The sequence below is a fragment of the Lithobates pipiens genome, unplaced genomic scaffold (genome assembly GCF_037356315.1).
Source record: "Lithobates pipiens isolate NorthernLeopardFrog02 unplaced genomic scaffold, aLitPip1_a1.2 Scaffold_16, whole genome shotgun sequence".
Classification (NCBI taxonomy): domain Eukaryota; kingdom Metazoa; phylum Chordata; class Amphibia; order Anura; family Ranidae; genus Lithobates; species Lithobates pipiens.
Window position 1 is genome coordinate 577,926,681 of NW_027507748.1, and position 21,979 is coordinate 577,948,659.

General features: G+C 42.2%; 1 protein-coding gene across 2 annotated transcripts in view; it reads right to left on the bottom strand.

The window, feature by feature from the left end:
* The window catches only part of NCKAP1L (NCK associated protein 1 like), a 311,632-nt gene that overhangs the window by 216,357 nt on the left and 73,296 nt on the right, over nt 1-21,979 (bottom strand). For both annotated transcript variants that reach the window (XM_077483779.1, XM_077483778.1), the window contains exons 9-15: nt 17,007-17,163; nt 13,850-13,906; nt 12,371-12,467; nt 12,003-12,112; nt 10,850-10,982; nt 8,178-8,259; nt 5,752-5,810 (exon numbers count right to left, since the gene is read on the bottom strand). In XM_077483779.1, the coding sequence (XP_077339905.1) occupies nt 5,752-5,810; nt 8,178-8,259; nt 10,850-10,982; nt 12,003-12,112; nt 12,371-12,467; nt 13,850-13,906; nt 17,007-17,163 (695 nt within the window). The remainder of the gene's footprint in view (nt 1-5,751; nt 5,811-8,177; nt 8,260-10,849; nt 10,983-12,002; nt 12,113-12,370; nt 12,468-13,849; nt 13,907-17,006; nt 17,164-21,979) is intronic.

A 21,979-nucleotide genomic window follows, 5' to 3' on the forward strand; every position in this document is an offset into this window, starting at 1 on the left:
TAACAAGTGTCAGAAGAACAAAATCGTCACACGGCAGAAGACTCCCACTGAGGCGGATCGTGCGGACGGAGCAGAGAAGAAGCCAGAGCAAGATGTGAGACAAGAAGAGCAGAGAAAGAAGAAGATGAAGAAGAAGATGGAGAAGAAGATGAACACCGAAGGAAGACCAGAAGTAAGAAGATGGAAGAAGAAGCGGAAAGAAGAAGAAATTAATAAAGGACTTATCACAAAAAATGTCTCTTGTGTTTTTTAACCCTTTTGACACTTTTTTTGTGAAATGGTAGGGGTACATTTGTACCCCATTACCAATTCACACGGGGGGGGCAGAATCTGGGGGTCCCCTTGTTAAAGGGGACTTCTAGATTCTGATAAGCCCCCTGCCCGCAGACCCCCACAACCACCGGGCAAGGGTTGTGGGATTGGGGCCCTTCTCCCCATCAACATGGGGACAAGGTGCTTTTGGGTGGGCCGCTACCCCAAAGCACCTTCCCAATGTTGAGGACATGTGGCCTGGTATGGTTCAGGAAGGGGACGCTCGATCGTCCCCCCTCTTTTCCTGTGACCTGCCAGGTTGCGTGCTCAGATAAGGGCCTGGTATGGATTTTTGGGGGGGGCACGCCATTTTTTTTTTTTGGGTGCGGGGTTCCCCTTAAAATCCATACCAGACCTGAAGGGTCTGGTATGGATTTTGAGGGGGACCAACACGCCATTTTTTTTTTACATTTTGGTGCTGTGTTCCCTTAATATCCATACCAGACCTGAAGGGCCTGGTATGGAATTTTGGGGAACCCCTACACATTTGTTGTTTCCCTGTGGGAAAATTCCATGCCGTTTTTATCAATGAACTGTTATGTGTATTGTCGGTCTGACAATTAATTATAGCCACCAGTAGTTTTAAATGACTTTTTTCCTTTAGAAATGTAATTTTGCTGTCAGACTGTTCTAAACACGGGTCTACTATAGACAACCCCAGGTACGAAATTTAAAGGAATATTACACTTTTATTGTTTCACTTTAAGCATTATTAAAATCACTGCTCCCGGAAAAACTGCCTTTTTAAAACTTTTTTTGCATTGATACATGTCCCCTGGGGCAGGACCCAGGTCCCCAAACACTTTTTTATGACAATACCATGCATATAAGCCTTTACAATGTAGCACTTTTGATTATTCATTATTCATGTTCGTGTCCCATAGACTTTAACTTTAATGGTGTTCGCGCGTTCGAACAAATTTTTTGCCTGTTTGCATGTTCTGGATGCGAACTGAACAGTGGGGTGTTCGGCTCATCCTTAGGGCCCACATTGTATTCAGGCTGCAAATTTACTAAACTCTCATAAGGAACATAAATCATGATACATTGTACCAACAACCCATTGTACTGCAGTAGTGTATTTAGGTTGTGCTGCCCTAGGCCTGACTAAATTCATGTACCCCCTAATTTAAATATGACCCACCCCTTCCTGTCAAGGCCACACCCCTTGCTGTTTAAGACCTGCCCTGAAATTTTCGATTGGGGACAGTTCTGAGGGCCTGGGTGGGGGGCAATGGATTCCCTTAATTTGCATAGATTTCCTCTCACTTCCTGTTTGGCTATGGGGCAGGAAGTGAAGGGAAATTTCTGCAATGGGACAGGGGCTATAACCCTCCCTTACTCTATCCAAAATGAAAAAAGCAGTGTGGCCGCTTTGGCGCTACACTAACAGTGTAGCGCAAGCTGGCAGGGACTCTTTCCGTGCTGTCACCCTGAAAAGTGCTGCCCTAGGCCTGGGCCTTGTTGGCCTAGGCCAGGATACAGCGTTGAGCTACTGCAAGCACCGCACACACAGGTAGCATGAGAGGGACACACAGCAAAAGCCACGTCTCTTCTCTTTCTCAACAGCGGTGATTGACAGTGGATTTTTTCTGTGTGTCCCTCTTGAGTTGCCTTTATGTTCAGTGCTAACAGTGGCTGCACACAGATCTATAGTATGGAGCTGGAGCGCACATGTACAGGAGAATATAATGGTACTCCATTGGTCCTGGGGCTTGGTGGGCAGACATAAAATGTGAAGTGTGTCAGCACAGCCAGGGACAGCTTAAAAAGTAAACTCAGAGGAGGAAATTTATTGGAAAAAAAAAGATATTGTATGTAAATAATGTTCTTTGCATCTGTTTTGCGAAAAAAAAAAAAAAGACTTTTGTGTCATTTTAACCGGTTCCCGACCAGCGCACGCCGATGTACGTCGGCAGAATGGCACGGGCAGGCATATTGGTATACAGGTATGTCCAATCTTCAATGCTGCCCTGCCAACGGGAGCGCGCCGCCGGCGGCGCGCTCGCTTACCGGTCGGGACCCCCCGTGAGTCCGGTCGCGGGTCCCGCGGACTCGACCGCCGCGGGCATACCCACAATCATCTCACGGGACGGCTGAATGGAGAAATGCCGTTGTAAACAGCATTTCTCCATTCTGCCTAGCAACTAGTGATGCTGATCTCTGCTCCATGTGATTGGAGCAGAGATCAGTGTTCACTAAATGAAAGCCCAACCCCCCACAGTTAGTAACACACCCCTAGGAACACTTAAGCCCTACACTGCCAACCACTGGTTAACCCCTTCACTGCCAGTGTCATTTAAACAGGAATCACTGCATTTATATAGCAGTGATTGCTGTATAACTGACAATGGACCCAAAAATGTGTCAAAAATGTCCGATGTGTCCGCCATAATGTCGCAGTCACAATAAAAATCCCCGATCGCTGCCATTACTAGTAAAAAAAAAAAAATTATTAATAAAAATGCCATAAAACTATCCCTATTTTGTAAAAGCTATAACTTTTGCGCAAACCAATCAATAATCGCTTATTGCGTTTTTTTAACCAAAAATATGTAGAAGAATACGTATCGGCCTAAACTGAGGGAAAAAAACGTTTTTTTATATATATTTTTGGGGGATATTTATTATAACAAAAAGTTAAAAATAATGTGTTTTTTTTCAAAATTGTCGCTCTATTTTTGTTTATAGCGCAAAAAATAAAAACCACGGGGGGGGGGGGGATCAAATACCACCAAAAGAAAGCTCTATTTGTGGGGAAAAAAAGGACATCAATTTTGTTTGGGAGCCACGTTGCACAACCGCGCAATTGTCAGTTAAAGCGACGCAGTGCCGAAACGCAAAAAGTGGTCTGGTCTTTGACCAGCAAAATGGTCCGGTCTGTAAGTGGTTAAAGGCCATTTTGTATTACGTAGCCCAATAATTCTGCATAGACCTCAATGTATGGAAAGATAGGCCATGCAATGTTTGCAATGCAGTGCACTGCAACACAGAGTATTTCAATCTGTGCATTGTGGTAGACTGTTGTGTAGGAATGTTACTGTGCACTGTAGATGTGTGGGTGTTAGTGACAATGATTGGCTTTCACAAAAAACTGGAAACTGATTGGCTACCATGCATAGCTGCACCAGATTTTGCACTCTCCAATTTTAGTAAATCAACCCCACTGTACGTTGACAAGCATTACTGTAATGTGTGTTATAATGCACATTCTGATTTAAACGATACCTTTAAGCATTTTCAAAATATAGGCTTACTTTAGAAACATCACAGCAGTTTAGGTATGATCAGCATAGAGGTACACGCACCCTGCCAAATGCATGGAAAAAACTCTTTGCATCCATGATTATAGACTTTAGAAGGACAGCAGGTTGGCTTTTCTACATTGCATGCCAAAATCCCTCTTATCATGTATATGTGCAGGCATCTGACTGAAAAACAGCAGCTGTTAGACTGCTAATGCTTGCTCGGTAATGGCAACTGAATAGATCAAATGTGTGCTCCAGATGTGGCATGTGGTGGTCCTGTCTTTTATCCCTAAGAAATGGCATTGTTCGGCTGGGATTTACTAATGTATGCCTTAATTTATTTGTTTCCATTACAAACACTCAGTATGCTTCCTGTTTTATTGAAAGCCATGGTGATTATTGCCAAACATTGCAGTGGAGCTGTTTAATTTCAATAGTGCACATTGTTTATTTATATTTCCTTCTAACAGCAGGCTATGAAAGTCAATGAACAAAGTTACCAGTTGCTAAAAAAATGCAATTTGCTTTTACTGACATCTAGTGTTGCAACAAATTATTTCAGCCAAACGGTTGCACACCTTGCTTTCACAATGTAGTAGCTTGGTATTTATTAGTTAACTAGAGTTGCTTGTCAATCATAGATAATATCAGGAAAGTGAAAATATCAGTGATACTTTTTGTTGGCAAACAGAGTATATTTTGCTGTGCAAGCGCTCAGGAGTATTCAGTTTTCCTAATCATGCATTGCATTATATGTATCACCTATATTTTCACTTTCCTCATTTTTTAATTTGTAGCACTACCCCCAGAAAAACTGCTGGTAACTGGTTCCCCTTTTCCTGCACAGAAAGGCAACATGTATTTTCCATGGCAAGCTTGACTGAAACAATGCACAGGGACAACTTCCTTCCTATGTACAGAATTCTAGACTGTACTTAGTGATCAAAAGCAAACGTCCCCTGAGGATTATAAGCTCTCAGTCCCCTCTGGAAAATAGCACAGTATGTTGTAAGCTGCATATAGGAGTATCTACTCTACTCTATAGAACTGTTCCCAGCTCTACTGCCTGCAGCAACTACGGTATCAGCCCTCCTGGTTGCTTGTTGAGCAGCCCACTTGGCTGCCCTGAAGATCTCACAGGGCAAGGGATAGGAAGGGTTAAGCACAGCGCTATCCTTCTGAAAGCTTGCTACATGTGGGTGTCTCTCCCCTTCTGAATCCCTGGGTGTGTTGATGTACTCACTCTGTCCTATTTGCTCCCTGCTGCTCCTTAGGCAAGATTCCTCCTCAAACCGAGATGCTGATAGGATCTTCCCAAGTCAGCTGGAGCCCAGCCTGGAGGCAGAGCCCCCCAGACCTAGAAGTCCTTTCCTAGGCAACCGACAGCCTCCTCAGCACTCCATCCTCCACTTGACACCCCTGCTGGCATGGCTCTACCATATTTAAAGGCTGACTCAATTACTCTGCCAGGATATTCTGCCTGGGAATTGGCCAAGTTCCCTCAAGTATGCAGATCAGGCCCACCTGGACTCCAAACTTCTAGATCCAAGGGAAGGTACCAGAGACCCGCCTTCGTGAAGCCACCCAGTCTGACCTGCAGTAACACTGACCCAATTTGCCTGCACTAGCACTAGTAACACACTAAAAGGTGAAACATTGTAAAAGACTCTAAACAGCTTGCTTGCATTAAAGTCTAAGTTCACCTTTGTTCACATTTTGTACTTCTTTTGCACAAATAAAACAGCTTTCCATTTATTCTACACACACTTACCTCCCTGTCTTCATGTTTAAAAACACTGCTCCATTACTTCTGCCTTACTTCCTGTACAGACTTTAGGTCATGACACAGAGTTGACCAGCTGACCTCATTAGCACACACCCTGCATTATCTACCCTCAACTAGTTAACTCCTTCCTTTGTCATGACCTAAAGTCTGACCAGGAAGTAAAGCAGAAGTAATCAAGCAGTGTTTTTAAACAGCCATGAAGACAGTGAGGTAAGCATGTGTAGAATAAATGGAAAGTTGTTTTATTTGTGCAAAAGAAGTACATTAATGCTAATTTGGTACATAGGGGATTTGGAATTTAGAAAAAAAAGGAGAACTTAGCCTTTAAGGTTATCAGTATCAGTATTTGATAGGGTGCATTGGACAAATGGTTGATACTGTATTATATGCACACAATTTTCTTACCTGGAGCCGAAACCAGTCAAGTCTTAAGGCTCTAAAATCAAATGTTTCTTTGTTGTCAACTGCAATGGGCAATATAAACATATATGAAATTAGAAAATCATGTTGCTCTAAAATTACTTTGAGGAATGTCTATGCAGTTTTCTGCTACGTTGTGAATGTAAGCCTTAAATCAAGCCTATGCTTTATCTATGCCCAGAGAAGGAACAGGGTTTCTTTAATCCAGCAGCACCCCCTCCCCCACCCTGCTGCTTTATTCAGCCATTGGGAGTGAAGAAAATACATAGTTCTCCCAGGTATGGAGGGGCAGTTGGCTAACATGTAGCAGCTCGGGTGCTTGGTGATTGGCCCAACGCTGTCACTATTACTGTCTCCCCATACCCATGTGTAAGCCCTTTCTACAATGACTAGGCACAAAGGAGTGAGTGAGCAGCTGAAGGAATGGGGAGTATGTGCTGCTGGAGAGGGGTTATTAAAGAAAATCAGTTTCATTGCCCTGCATGGGCAAAACACAGGTTTACTTTATAAAAAACAAACAAAAAACAAAAAACTGTGGTCTAAACAACATTTTCTAAGCCCTTGTACACACGGTCGGAGATTCCGACAACCAAATCCGTCGGAGTAATTCCGACGGATTAATTCCGGAAGAGGTCCGGAAGTGATGTTGCATACACACGGTCGGACTAAGTTGTCAGAAATCCGATTGTACATAACGTGATAACGTTATTTCGTTACGACGGGACTACGTTCAGGCTAGTAGCCAATAGCTTTGGCCTAGGAACTTGATCAGAGCATGAGTGGCACTTTGTCTGTCGGAGTAGGCTACACATGATCGAAGTATGTCCGATAGGAGCATTTTGACGGAAAATTTTACCGGCAAGTTGGAAAACTTGGTTCGTCGGATTTTCCGACGGAAACAGTCCGATGGAAACCGCACACAGTCTGAATATCAGACAAAACGGTCTGATAGGAAACATTCCGATGGAATCTCCAACCGTGTGTACAACGGCTAAGACTTCTAATAACCTCCTGGGTTTAAAATAAGGTATGAAATGAAAATTCAGATTTCATGACTGTGGCACTAAAATTGTAGCTCATCTTTCCTTATTTTCCTTTATTGGAAAGGACTTAAACCCAACTTCAAAATCTTACTTGTGATCTTTGAGGATAATTTCCACCACAGTACATGCAGCTATTTAGGTCTGTGCTTGTTGAGAATATATTTAAATGCTTCATTGCCCATACTCTTGGCACAAGTGCATTTTACTGTAATGTTTTACCTTCCTGTTTGACGTATTGACTATGTGTTCTTGCACAAAATACATTTGCATTTGTCAGTGATTTGACAGTGATTCTAACTGATATTTGTGTGTGTGATCTTTTCTCTCCTTGAAGCAGTAAGTTGCAGAGAGATTTTATAACAAGATACAATTGAACATCTTTTGATAGGAAAACAATAAAAATCATTTGGCTGGTTCTTGGGAGAAGTAATGTAAATAATAATATGCCTTGATGGGTGGATGTCAGTCTGGACAGTGTTTAGCTGTTTGCTTGGGGTTCCCCTTTATAGCAATAGTTCACAAACAATGCAAAACATTTTTTAAAGTGATTGTAAACCCTTACAGACCACTTTTTACTACAGGTAAGCCTATAATAAGGCTAATGCCACTTACACACGACCAGACTTTTCGACAGACTAGGTCCGACGGTCTTCTCGACTGACTTTTCTGTGGAGTTCCGACAGACTTCCGAACGAACGGACTTGGCCACACACAAACGGACTAAGTCCGTTCAAAAGTCTGTTCGTTTTGAACGTGATGACGTAAGACGGGACTAAAAAAGAAAGTTCAATAGCCAGTAGCCAATAGCTTCCCTTGCGTCGTATTTGGTCCGTCGGACCAGCATACAGACGAGCGGTTTTCCCAATAGGAATTGAGTCAGTCGGACAGATTTGAAACATGTTCTATTTCTAGGTCCATTGGATTTTTACAACGAAAAACAATCAGATTAATCTACACATGATCGGATTGTCCGACGGACTGATCCCGTCGGACCTAGTCTGCCGGAAAGTCCAGTCGTGTGTACGCGGCATTACCTGTAGCTACCCCAGATATCTCCTAAACCTTTTAGGAGATATCCCCTGTATCAGCAAGTGCCGTCATCGGCACATATGCACTGAAGCAATAGCACGTTCATGCCATTGCTTCAGCTAGTGTGCCGTTACGTCATCGTGGCTCCAGCCAATCACCGCACCGGAGCCCACAATACCCAGAAGTAACTCCGGGAGCGAAGTCGGTGGCCGGAGCAGTGTACGGGGACTGCTACAGGGGCTTCCATCTAAGGTGAGTATTTCTTAATGAGCTATTATGCTATGCATACTTTTTTTTTATTGTCAGTTTACAAATATGATTTTACAAATGATCCGTTACCTTGTTTTACATTCAGTGCAGACAAATGGCTTACAAATGAAGACATAATCACAGATTCCTCTTCTGGGCAAACAGTGAGATTCTAGAAGAGACCCAGAACAATTAAAAGGTTAGGTGGTAGATGACTCTAATCAACATACAAAGCATGTAATTGTTTTTTAGTCTAGGTTCACATCTATGCGGTTGATGTGGTTTGCAGGCGCGTTTTGCGGTGCATCTTGCGTTTTTAAATCCGCATTTTGATGGGTTTTTGCATGCAGTTTTTTTAACTGCATTGTGCGTTTTTTTTTTCTCTTTAAACACACTGTATATAGCTGGTTTCTAAGGAGCAGGCCTGGAAGCCGGCCGCCATGTTATTAACAACCGATGAGTCATTATTAACTGATGCATGTTGGGTTAGTGATGTAAAAAGGGGGCTATTTAAGATCTGTCAGGCAGAGGAGTGGGCAGTCTGCAGTAAGCCTTCGTCGAGTGCGGAGCTTTTTTATTTAGTGATTGACGATGGATCTACATTGGGGGACATTGTCTTTTTTATTTTTAACAAAGGAATTGTTCAAAATGTTGTGTTTTTTTTCTTTTTGACACTTTTTTCATGAATGAGTAGGGGTACAATGTACCTCATATTCATTCTCATAGAGGGGAGCCGGGATCTGGGGGCCCCCTTGTTAAGGGGGGCTTCCAGATTCTGATAAGCCCCCCTGCGCGCAGACCCCCACAACCACTGCCCAGGGTTGTGTGGAAGAGGTCCTTGGTGCTTTGGGGCGGGGGGGAAGAGCCCCTTGCCCTAAAGCACCCCCCATGTTAAGGGAATGCGGCCTAGTATGGTTCAGGAGGGGAGTGGGTGCTCGCTCGTCCCTTCCTTCTTGACCTGCCAAGCTGCATGCTCGAATAAGGGTCTGGTATGGATTGGGGCCATGCCCTTTTTTTTTTCATTTTGGCATGAGGTTCTTCTCCAAATCCATACCAGACCAAAAGGGACTGGTATGGATTTGGAGAGATCCCCCACACCATTTTTTTCCCTATTTTTGTTTTTTTCCCAGCAATTCTTTTTTTTTAGATTCAAAAACACCCAATATGGCAGCACTGATTGGCAGGCTCAGGACTTTGGGATGTTTGCACAAAGGAGGTTTTTACAGGTAAATAACATGCAGTAAAATTAATTATGACTTATGGAAAGATTGTTGTCAAAATATATAATCTGTTTACCATTATTAAAGCGGTAGTAAACCCGATAATGTTTTTTTTTTTTTTTACCACCTGCAAAGCAAAAGGCATAATGAGCTAGTATGCAACATTTCTTCCGGGTATCGCGGCTCCGGGGCTATGAGTGGCCGGAGCCGCGATATCGTCAGTCCAGCGCATGCGCGCGGGAGATTTCATCCCGGCCGGTTGGCCACTGCCAGATTTTCAGCCGAGAATCCCCTTGTGCGCATGCACCGCTGCAGTCAGCGGCGCATACCGAGGGGAATATCTCCTAAACCGTACAGGTTTAGGAGATATTTTTTTTACCTACAGGTAAGCCTTATTATAGGCTTTCCTGTAGGTAAAAGTAAAAAAAAAAGAGTATACAACCACTTTAACTGCCTGAGCTCCCACACTTTTTTATGGAGCAGTTTTTCCATTTCAGCTATAGACTATTTATTCAGGGATATTTTTGTTTATTACATACATAACTGAACTACTGCATATATAATTTTTATGCGACAAACAAGGCTTTTTTAATGCAAAAATTATTTTATTTTATGTAATCTAATGTAGGTAAAAAGTGACAGTTTTGTTCTGTGATTTGTTCAATTTATAATGATGCTGCAATTAAGCAATTGTGATTCAATGCATGGATAAATTATTTGCAAATAAATACAGCATTTTTTTTTAAATGTGTGCATTTTTAATATGACCATACAAAAACAAATGACATGAATAAAAAAATGAAAACAAAAATTTTTAGACCAAAAAGGCTTTCTTCTGGCAAAAAGTAATTTTTGTTTTATGTTCTTTCACTAGTTTGCATTGGAAATTAAATCATTTTCTGATTCAAAACATGACAAAAAAAATTGAAAATTATTTATTTCATTTTTTTTAAGTGCGTGTATTTTTGTGTCTCTACAAAAACAAACAATGTGAACAACAACCACATGAAAACCATGGCAGAATTATTTGCAAGTGAAATACAGATAATTAGTAATTTATTATGTCTGCAACTGATATCTTATTATGTCTTATGTCTGCAAATGAGAATATTGCATAATTGAATGTTGCCTAGGTGAATGTCTTGCAAATGTTGTAAACGCATTGGAGTTTGTTTTAATTATTATTTCTAGTCAAATATGTGGGTGAATATTTGGTCATGTAAGTTAGCAGAATGTTCTTTAATTCTGTTTCCAACATTGGCTTTTCATGGTGCTGAAACTATGCATATGCAGCCCATTGCAGGGATGCATTCCAATGGGATTTTAAGTGCCCAGCATTCTTGGGAGGCAGCAGTGACTCATGGCATCATCCCTTTTCTGTAGGAAACAAAGGACACCATGAACCAAGTTTATTTTTTAAGTGTTTTTCTCAAGTTATTTGTGTTTGGGAAGGGAAGAGGGGGATGGTTTAAAGCAGATTTCTGATATAATGGAAGGTCAATTTAATCGTTAATATATCCTTTTCCTTAATGGTTTACATACCTGGATGATGTCACTGAGGATCAAGGCATCAAACTTAGCTAAATACTGGAGATGATATTTCTGGATGATGGGCACATGTTTTTTTACTAACATCCGGATCTCCTCCATAGAAAACATCAGTTCAGCTATATGGCTAGTATAAATAATGCAAAGAAAATAAAAATGGGCAATAAAAAGCATAACAGACAGAGTATACATATTGTCAGTATAACCTGCACTTATATTCTGTTTACATGAAACCATTTTACGGAACCAACAGAAAAGGTACCAGCTTATTTTTCAATTATGAAATTGTCTTTGTTTTTACCCCGTTGTTTGTTTCATGCTGAAAAACACCAAAAGTATTCACAATCGATCCTTCATGTACAAGAGATTTTGTATTATAGGCACTTTCCTTTACCTATACACATCAGTGTGAATGAAATCAACTCAGACCCGGCTCCGATCAACTCAGGAGGCTTAAAGTGGACCTATACTTTATATTTTAGTGCAGCTTTGCTGTGTTATAGGGAACATCGAGTTGAGTTAAGTGATGCTAAGCAGTGCTCTGAAATATCTACCTTTTTTCTTGAATTCCTCCTGATAAAACATCTGTGACCTTCCTAACATCTGACTGTAAAGTAAATGAAAAAAGGTCCAAAACCCTGAAAGGTCAACATTCATTCTGCGGATCTTTGCTTTCGCCACCTCTTTTGCTTCTTTATGATCAACAGATCAACAGTCATCATGCAAGTTTGTCTGTCATGAGTAAACAAAGCACTGCTCCTGTACCAAGATGGCCACCTCCTCACAGACACACAAGACACAGAAAGTCAGTTCTACCAAAAAAAGAAAATCAACTGTACGAAGCCTGCAGGCAACACCGTTAACTATCCTGTTATCTCCACTTGACTTTTATAGCCATAATTTCCACATTACATGTTTTTTTAAAGCAACTACTTGAGCAATTCAAAGGCAAGTCAGGAGCACCATAAAGTATTCTGAATGTGACTTACTTTTGAGTCTAAAGTCTGTGTACATGAGCCCTTACAGTGCTCAGTATACATTCATCTGAAATTTATGAACCCCCTCTATCCCACTACACATTCAGCTGTAGGAAAATTGTACTGTAGTTGAAAGCAGGGTACAACTGTTACAGTCGTATTGTTCTTACGCATCTATGTAGTCTTCTGGAGTCTTCGTTTTGGTAACATTCTCAGCATGTCGTACCAGCCAGTTAATCTCATCCCGGCACAAGGATAAAGCCATAAAAGCAAACAGAGCCTGAAACAAATCGAGTCATAAATTCAGTATACTTAAATGCAAATATAATGTACCTCATGAGTTTAAAACATGAGGTATTTACCCTATCCTCAGCACTCACGGCCAAAACATGGTGAGTTTTCTTTCAGAAAAGGATAAATCACTACTTTGAAAATAAATAGCCATATTTTCATGTACTATTAAAAGTACATGCAGAAAGATGCACTGTGGTTAAAGCCAGAGAACAGTTCTAAAAACCACTGTTCTGGAACATCTTACCTTTGGACCCAGCAGTCCTGGCTCATCTGACAAAATGGTCTCCAATTCCTTCACTGCTGACCTGAGGTATGCACGTCTGGCACGATGAAACTGGCCACTGTAGGGATAAAATGAAATATTATCTAAGTCAACTAAGTATTGGTCAAACCGTAGGGGTGCATAAGTAAAACATTAATTTGCACATTAGTTAGAAAATGTTTTACAGCAGATTTGGCACTTACACAGTGAGCAACCTTTTTTTTTAATACCCTTGGCCTAACAGCAACCTCCCACCTTCCCAATTCTAAGCATATGACTTTGTGTATGCCTGTCCTCGTCCAAGTGAAGACCATGCATCCCACACCAGGTCACCTGTTGATCTGAAGTATGTACAATGAGGTTACCTTGTATGGTAAGGGCAAGGGGGAATTAGGCTTAGACTTTTTAAAAATATAGCTATCATTTTAAATCTATTTTTATAAGGAATCTGATTGATCTTTAACCTAGGCCCACTTATATCCCAACAAAATGTAAAGCTTTTGAGATTATTAAATCAGGTAAATATCATCTTGGAAAATGCACACACCCATAAAAAGCAATTAGTAATCATCCTTCTGTTTGATCTAAAACAAAGGAATGTAAATTCTGATTATTCCTCATGGGTTTCCACACCTTCCACTATTTTCCTTGTGTAAAAAACACTAAGTTTTATATAATAAGTATACAGTATAATAAGAAATAATGCACAATTAATAGCAATTGCTCTGGCTTACATGTTTGTCCTTTTAATCTAATCAGTTGAAGTGTATTTTTGGATCGAGTATAGAAAGGTGAAAACTCCTTTCAAGTTATTTTGTCAGGGCTTAGGCCTCATTCACACTAGGCAGCGCCTCACAACGGAGTCTGCCAGCTCAGCAGGAGATTTCTCCATTGATCTCCACTAAGCCAGCGGATTACAGGTCCATCTCTGCTCACTGAGGGGCCTGCCAGAGCGCCACTGATTCCTATGAAGGGATCGGACAAAAATGGACAGCATGTCCGTTTTCATAAGATCTCAACTGATCTGCCCAGATGGATGGCGAACATATTGCCATACATCTGATTTTAGTGGATCGGATGGCAGATGGGTATCAGCAGACATATCTCCGCTGACATCCATCCCCCCATAGGAGTCAATAGATGGCCCACTCGGATCCGCCTGAAAAACGGACAGGCAAATTCGAGAGGGCTTACTGTGTGAAAAGGGCCTTAATTGAACAAGCTGAAGTTAGAAGCTGATTGGCTAATATGCACAGCTGCACCTGCACTTTCCAGTTTTTGTAAATTGATGTCTATGCATCCTAATAACCCTTTTCATAGGGACATAAAGAGAAGAAAATTCAACATTTTGGGTTGTCACCAGAACAGAGGACACTTGTTGCTATGAGTTTCCTAAGAACATAGGTGGATGTATAAAAGATGTTTCAAATTTAAGTTAGGTGACAAATAAGAAATACTGACCTGTGGCTCATAAAATGTTCTTTGCATTCTTTCACGTCAGCCACACGTTTTCCATACCTAGAGTAAAGAAATATTTAATGAAGGGTTCAAAATGCAAAGGTTTGCTATTACATTGAAAAGCAAGTGTTGTATGTAATATAGTACAAATAGATATTATAACTGATTAGTAAATTTATCAGTCTACATGAATCAATTCTTGGCATGCCACAATATACAACATTGGTAAAAAATAAACATTTTTGAATTACAAAGCAGTGCTTGTGCTCTGGTCAAGAAACTATGACTAGGTCTGAGAGGAGTATCTTGGGTAAATAATGGTTGCTACAAGCAGGGGTAAGGCAATTTCCAATCCATTGCTATTTATTGCCATGCCATAGTGGGAGGCAGCTGCATGTGGCTGATATATGTGAGCCATCACATGTACTGTATACACAGCCAAAGGATAAAGACTTCTATACAGGGATTGGGATTTACTTGACTGTGTAATCTCTGGGTCAGCATCCTAGTCCAAGAAGGAGATGTTGATCCTGGATGATGCCTTAGCAGAGATGGCACTACTCTTTTGAGGAGAAAAAATGTATTTGTCAGAGAGAGTCTTTTTTAACAGACAATAAACACATGCAAGTGGTATACTCTACCTAGCATGCATGTACAGTATATAAAATATATCTTTGACACATGGTCCAGTTTAGAATATTTTTAAATGACACTTTAATTAAAGTTACCTACCATTTCAAGTGTAATACCATGCACAAAGCATACAGCAAAGAAGATATTTATGCATATAAGAACCATTGGTGATAGGTTGTCATAATCTGATCAATTGTTTTAGCACTTAAAAATGGTCGGATTTGCCAGATAAATTTCATACTGTATGGGTGTCATTAAAGTGTATCTCCAGTCAAATGTAAATTTTTCTATTTAAATAGGGTATTGCTCTGTGTGTACATTTATTATGACTTCCTCCCTTTACTTATAGTTTTATCTGTTGATCCTGACAGTTTTTTTCAATACATGCTATATACTGCGGAGGGCAAACAACACTGCAAAACCGTTGCTGAGTTTTTTTGGCTGAGTGCTGCACTATTGAGTTTATTGTGTTATGAGATTGGTCATCCTTTTGTGCTAGCAGCACTTAACTCCTCACATATATAGTACTACATAAAAGATGGGGCATCCCCTACCATGACATATAGTATCTGCCCATAGTTTTGTTTCTGAGATGTACAACCAGGGCTTTATGCAAGGTGCTTAAAGCACAGTGCATGTTTTACATAGTTCTGCTATATGTCACCTTATTTAACAAATTTTTGTATGGAAAGGACAGGGGGGGGGGGGATGTCAGGAAGAGTCTGATCATTGGAGGAGAGCAGGCTGAGCTTTCACAATACAGTAGGTAGAGAACTGATCACAGTGTTTTCATCTCAAAGCAAAATAAAAAAAATATATGCAGTACACTCCTGCAATACATACACCACTGTGTCCATCATATGATGATCTCCCAGAACAAGAGCAGTCCTGCCCAAGTGTCATTGTACAATTGGCTGGGGGGGGAGACCAGTTAACCGCTTGCCGACCAGCCGTGCAGTTGTACAGTGGTAGCATGGCTCGGCTGCACGAATCGCTGTCATGTTACGTCAGTAACATATTCGGCCACTAGGGGGTGCGTGCGAGTGCCCGGCGGTCGTGATTACCACCAGGCTCCCGCGATCACTCAGCGGCACACCGATAGCCGGGATTTGTGTGTGTAAACACACAGTTTCTGGTTCTCTGAGAGGAGAACAGACAGATTGTCTGTAGATACAGAGTATGAACAGCGATCTGTCATCTCCCCTGCACAGTCCCCTCCCCCCTTCAGTTAGAACACACAATAGGGAACACATTATCCCCTTGATCGCCCCCTAGTGTTAACCCCTTCACTGCCAGTGACATTTGTACAGTAATCAAGGTATTTTCATAGCACTGATCGCTGTATTAATGCCAATGGTCTCAAAAATGTGTCAATATTTTCCGGCGTGTCCACCATAATGTTGCAGTCCAGATAAAAATCGCAGATCACTGCCATTACTAGTAAAAAAAAAAAAATTTATAATAAAAATGCCATAAAATGATCCCCTATTTTGTAGATGCTATAACTTTTGCCCAAACCAATCAATATACACTTATTGCGATTTTTTTTTTTACCAAAAATATGTAGAAGAATACATATCGGCCTAAACTGAGTAAAACAAATATGTTTTTTATATATTTTTGGGGGATATTTATTATAGCAAAATGTAAAAAATACTGCATTTTTTTAAAACTGTCACTCTTTTTTTGTTTTTAGCGCAAAAAATAAAAACTGAAAAGGCGATCAAATACCACCAAAAGAAAGCTCTGTTTGGGTGCAACGTCGTACGACCGTGCAATTGTCAGTTGAAGCGATGCAGTGCAGAATCGCAAAAAGTGCTCTGATCAGGAAGGGTGTAAAATCTTCCAGGGCTGAAGCAGTTAAAGACACTGCAAGTATAGAAAAATACCTGTTCACCTGCGAGAAAAACACTCAGATCTTAAGCCCTGTTGTGAGCTGACAACACGCAGCCTCTTTGTAGAATGAGTGGTGTCAGCCCTGCCCACTTATCTTTTTTGCTAAACTACTTGACTACACCGACTCTGAGATGTTTACAACATAAAGGCTACTCATTCTGTGGTCCCAAATAAGGACTAGGAGGGCTTTTTGATATAACATAGGAAGCGCTCAAATTACACAGGACAATCCCGAATTTCTGACAAGGTTAACAGATTGTTTTGCACTTATTAAAGTCATTTAACAAATTGCTTCCCCTGCTGTATTAAACAGACCAAAAGGAAGCAAACAAGAACATTTTTTTAAGGTCTATATATATAATTTAAAAATGTATTTCTCATAGCAAGAATGTGCAGCCTTCCTTTAGCACAATAAAGCTATGTAACCTATTACAGTGCCAAAGTCCCAAGATTCTGAAGCGTTTCGTCTATGGTGAAAGAATACTTCTGAAGTTAATGGAGGCAAGTCATGAGCAGAAACATGCTGTAACACCAGACCGAAATATATACCATAGCTAAGGAAAAAAAATGGAGTTTGGATAGAGAGCAAAAATTTCAACCCCTGTGATGGTCACGGTGCACTTTAACACACCCTTTAAAACTGCCAAAGAAGTCCTCAGTAACACGATGTATTAGCAAGACATCATCCCGGATCAAAGTGATACAGTTCGATCCTTGAAGAGTCTGTTTCCATAGCTCCAGGCAGGACGGTTGAGAGTTCAGGACTGCGTGTGACAGCAGAAATCCAACTAGAAAAATAAATAGTTTTGTGTTACCACACAGTAATGCAGAGCATAATATTATATCTCAGAACAGACCCAACGTGCAGTAATAAATAATGGCTTATATTGCAGTGCAGTTTGTACTTATCATTCCTAGTCAGGGGCGGATCCAGGGGGGGGGGCAACGGGACAATTGCTCCCCCCGAGAAAATATTGCTGACTGTGAGGCTGAGAGTGCCCCGAGAATTCCGAGCCACGGTCGGGATAACTCACAGCCATTCTGAACATTAGGATTTACTGCTCATACGCTGGGGACTGCACTCTCTGCCCCCTGTACCTCCCCCAGCAGTTTTCCAAACTCTCTCCTGTAAGCTGTTGCTTGAGTGGGAGGGAAGGGGATGTGCCTGACCCCTGAGACCGCGCCCGCTGGAAGAGGGAGGTGTGAAGCCGAGCAGAGGGAGCCCAGTGACTGAACTTCCTGGAAAGGTAAGCTCAGCTAGAAGCATATCGTGGATTTGTTTACAGACACCTCTATGATGATTCTGCCGAGTTACTGCAGCTTAGCATAGAGGATCTGTTAGCTGACAAATGGGATTGCATCTTTTCATGTGGCACAGTCAGAAATTGTGCCCTCCTGATCCCCTCATTGTGTGCCCTCCTGATCCCCTCATTGTGTGCCCTCCTGATCCCCTCATTGTGTGCCCTCCTGATCCCTTCAGTATGTGCCCTCCTGATCCCTTCAGTATGTGCCCTCCTGATCCCTTCAGTATGTGCCCTCCTGATCCCTTCAGTGTGTGCCCTCCTGATCCCTTCAGTGTGTGCCCTCCTGATCCCTTCAGTATGTGCCCTCCTGATCCCTTCAGTGTGTGCCCTCCTGATCCCTTCAGTGTGTGCCCTCCTGATCCCTTCAGTGTGTGCCCTCCTGATCCCTTCAGTGTGTGCCCTCCTGATCCCTTCAGTGTGTGCCCCCTGATCCCTTCAGTGTGTGCCCTCCTGATCCCTTCAGTATGTGCCCTCCTGATCCCTTCAGTGCGTGCCCTCCTGATCCCTTCAGTGTGTGCCCTCCTGATCCCTTCAGTGTGTGCCCTCCTGATCCCTTCAGTATGTGCCCTCCTGATCCCCTCAGTGTGTGCCCTCCTGATCCCCTCAGTGTGTGCCCTCCTGATCCCCTCGGTGTGTGCCCTCCTGATCCCCTCGGTGTGTGCCCTCCTGATCCCCTCGGTGTGTGCCCTCCTGATCCCTTCAGTGTGTGCCCTCCTGATCCCCTCGGTGTGTGCCCTCCTGATCCCCTCGGTGTGTGCCCTCCTGTTCCCCTTGGTGTGTGCCCTCCTGATCCCTTCATTGTGTGCCCTCCTGATCTCTTCATTGTGTGCCCTCCTGATCCCTTCAGTGTGTGCCCTCCTGATACCCTCAGTGTGTGCCCTCCTGATCCCCTCAGTGTGTGCCCTCCTGATCCCCTCGGTGTGTGCCCTCCTGATCCCCTCGGTGTGTGCCCTCCTGATCCCCTCGGTGTGTGCCCTCCTGTTCCCCTTGGTGCGTGCCCTCCTGATCCCTTCATTGTGTGCCCTCCTGATCTCTTCATTGTGTGCCCTCCTGATACCCTCAGTGTGTGCCCTCCTGATACGCTTCAGTGTGTGCCCTCCTGATACCCTCAGTGTGTGCCTTCCTGATACCCTTCAGTGTGTGCCCTCCTGATACCCCTTGGTGTGTGCCCTCCTGATCCCCTCAGTGTGTGCCCTCCTGATCCCTTCAGTGTGTGCCCTCCTGATCCCCTTGGTGTGTGCCCTCCTGATCCCTTCAGTGTGTGCTCTCCTTATCCCCTCAGTGTGTGCCCTCCTGATTCCCCCCCCCCCAGTGTGTGCCCTCCTGATTCCTCCCCCCAGGGTATGCCCTACCGATATCCCCCCCCCCAGTGTGTTCCCTCCTGATTTCCCCCCCCAGTGTGTGCCCTCCTGACCCCCCCCCAGTGTGTGCCCTCCTGATTTCCCTCCCCGTGTGTGCACTCCTGACCCCATACTGTGCCATCCTGACCTCCCGCCCTTGTGTGCTCTCCTGACCCCTCCACCCAGTTATGTAAGCAACACCTTCTTTTTGGGCAGTGCCCCTCCCGAGACTGGACTCTGGATCCGCCCCTGTTCCTAGTGGTATCAACATTCACTCCATTACAAACACTCTGTGGAGATTCATCTACTTTTTAGGGATGTTGACTCTTTGGGGTTGATTTACTAAAACTGGAGCACTCAGAATCTGGTTCAGCTGTGCATGGTAGCCAATCAGCTTCCAACTGCAGCTTGTTCAGTTAAGCTTTGACAATAAAACCTGGAAGCTGATTGGTTTCTATGCAGAGCTGCACCAGATTCTTTGCACACCAGTTTTAGTAAATCTCCCACACTGGGATAACTTGAAAATGTTAGTGCTAGCTGAGCTGCTGGACAGCTCACATGGGCCACTTCTGCCACCAACATCCATGCTGCAGGGACTGACCAGCTAGCTAGCAGGAGAGGCTTGGTTTAGGAGATTATATTAACATTTTTAACTGTTGTCTAAAGTTGGAGCTATGCATAATACATTTGCTTATAATAATTTTTTTTAGATAGGTTCACATTAAGGGGAACTCTATTGTATCCTAGTTACATCCAGGGCCAGGCCAAGGAGAGGCAACCACCTTGAACACTTCAGCAGGAGCAGGCGCAAAATGGGCAGGATCTGCAACCTATACTGCTGAGGTAGTCACAGCTCAGTTAACGAAGGTTGGGGGACACTTTGGCCTTATCGCCTTGGGTGCTAAAGACAACCTTATCACAGCAATGGTTATATCCAAAGCTTGTTTACTGCAGGCAAAATTGTTTCCTATATATCCACAGTATATCTGTTAACATTTTACAAGTAAATGAGCCGCCATCTAGATAGGAGAAGGCCTGTGGATGTGGTGTATCTGGATTTTGCAAAAGCATACAGTACAGTTCCCCATAAATGCTTAATCTACAAACTGAGGTCTGTAGGCATAAACCATAGAGTTTTTTTCATGGACAGAGAAATAGTTACAGGGGCTTATCCAAAGGATGGTAATAATAACGTGTACTCAGACTGGTCTGGAGTAGTAAGTGGGGTACCCTAAGGCTCCATCCTGGGACAAATTCTGTTTAATCTATTCATAAATGATAAAGAGATCGGTATAGATAGCTCAATTTCTTTTTGCAGACAACACAAACATAAGCAGGGTAATAACTTCAGATCAGGCTATATAAATGTTGCAGAAGGACCGGAACAAGCCTATTTCTGACACTTGTTGCTTACAAGTTAAAATCAGTATTCTTTGCTAGAAAATGACTTGGAACCCCCAAACATATATATATTTAATATTATTATATTATATTATATTATATATATATATATATATATATATATATATATATATATATATATATATATATATATATAAAACAGGCAATGTCAAGCTGCAGCAAGCAAAGCCAGCAGAATATTAGCTTGTATGAAAAAGGGAATTTACTCCAGAGATAAAACGATTATCCTGCCACTCTATAAATCTCTGGTTTAGCCACATCTGGAGTATTCCTTCCAGTTCTGATCACCAGCCCTGAGGAGGGATGTGGTGAAGCTGGAGAGAGTGCAGAGAAGGGCAACTTAATTGGTAGGCGGTTTGGAGGACCTCAATTATGAGGAAGGACTGCAAGCACAGAATTTGTTCTCCCTGGAGAAGAGATACTTGAGAGGAGATATGCTAGCGGTATACAAATACTTGAATGGTGATCACATCGTAGTAAAAAAACTTTTCAGTCTCAGGGGTTTAAGAGGACATAGGGCCACACAATGAGATTGGAAGAGAAGCAGTTTAACCTTAACCTGCACAGGGGATTTTTCACTGTCAGGGTGATAAGGATGTTGAGCTCCCTTCCACAATTGGTAGTGTCAGCGGGGAGTATTGATATTTCTAAAAGACTATTGGACATGCATCTTAGTGAACACAACATACAGGGATATGGGAAATGATTATCAACACTGACACGTGTACTTACACAGGTTGAACTGGATGGACTATTGTCTTTATTCAACCTTACCTACTATCCTTGGATCTATGTGACATAGTTGGCGGAGGTGCCCTATCAACTCTTTCTTCTGGAAAAGAATTACCACTTTTCTTAAAGTGTAAATTAAGGCATCAGAATCATAATATATAAAATAATACAGCAAAAAAAATGAAATGGGAGAAGCTGTCAATCAACCCCGGTGGGTAGGTATGAGAGTATGAGAGGAGGAGATGTTACTGGAGGGTTTCTCCTTCACTTTGAGCAATGGAGACACCAGAAACTGCCACAACAGTATTATAGTGTCACTACCACAGCCCATAGAAATCACTACTCTAATTTGGAATGAGATTTTCTCTTTCATTTCAAGAATTTGGGCTCCAGATCAGTAATATGAAAGATAAAGCACATTGATTAGAGGAAAGGATTTATACACATGAATAAAAAATGCACTTGACTTCTAGTTTAAAGACGTCCGGGAACATAATTTTATCAAAAAAGGTCAGTACTTTACCTGAGAAACTGCTTATTTCAGTAATTTGACAGCGAGCTTCATATAATTTTGCTTTCCTGACAGTAAACATACATTTCACTGCTGAGTCTCCCACTTCCAGGTTTAGGTTTAACGCAGCTAAGGTTGCTTATCATATTTAAATATTTAACAATGGTATATGTTATAGTGTTGTTACCCTGTAATATGTTACTTGTATTTGTACTTTCTGTACTTTCTGCCTTCCAGATCCACCTCTAGCAGCATAAGGTAAGGGGGGTGTACTGTGATGTAAGGGAGAGCGGGG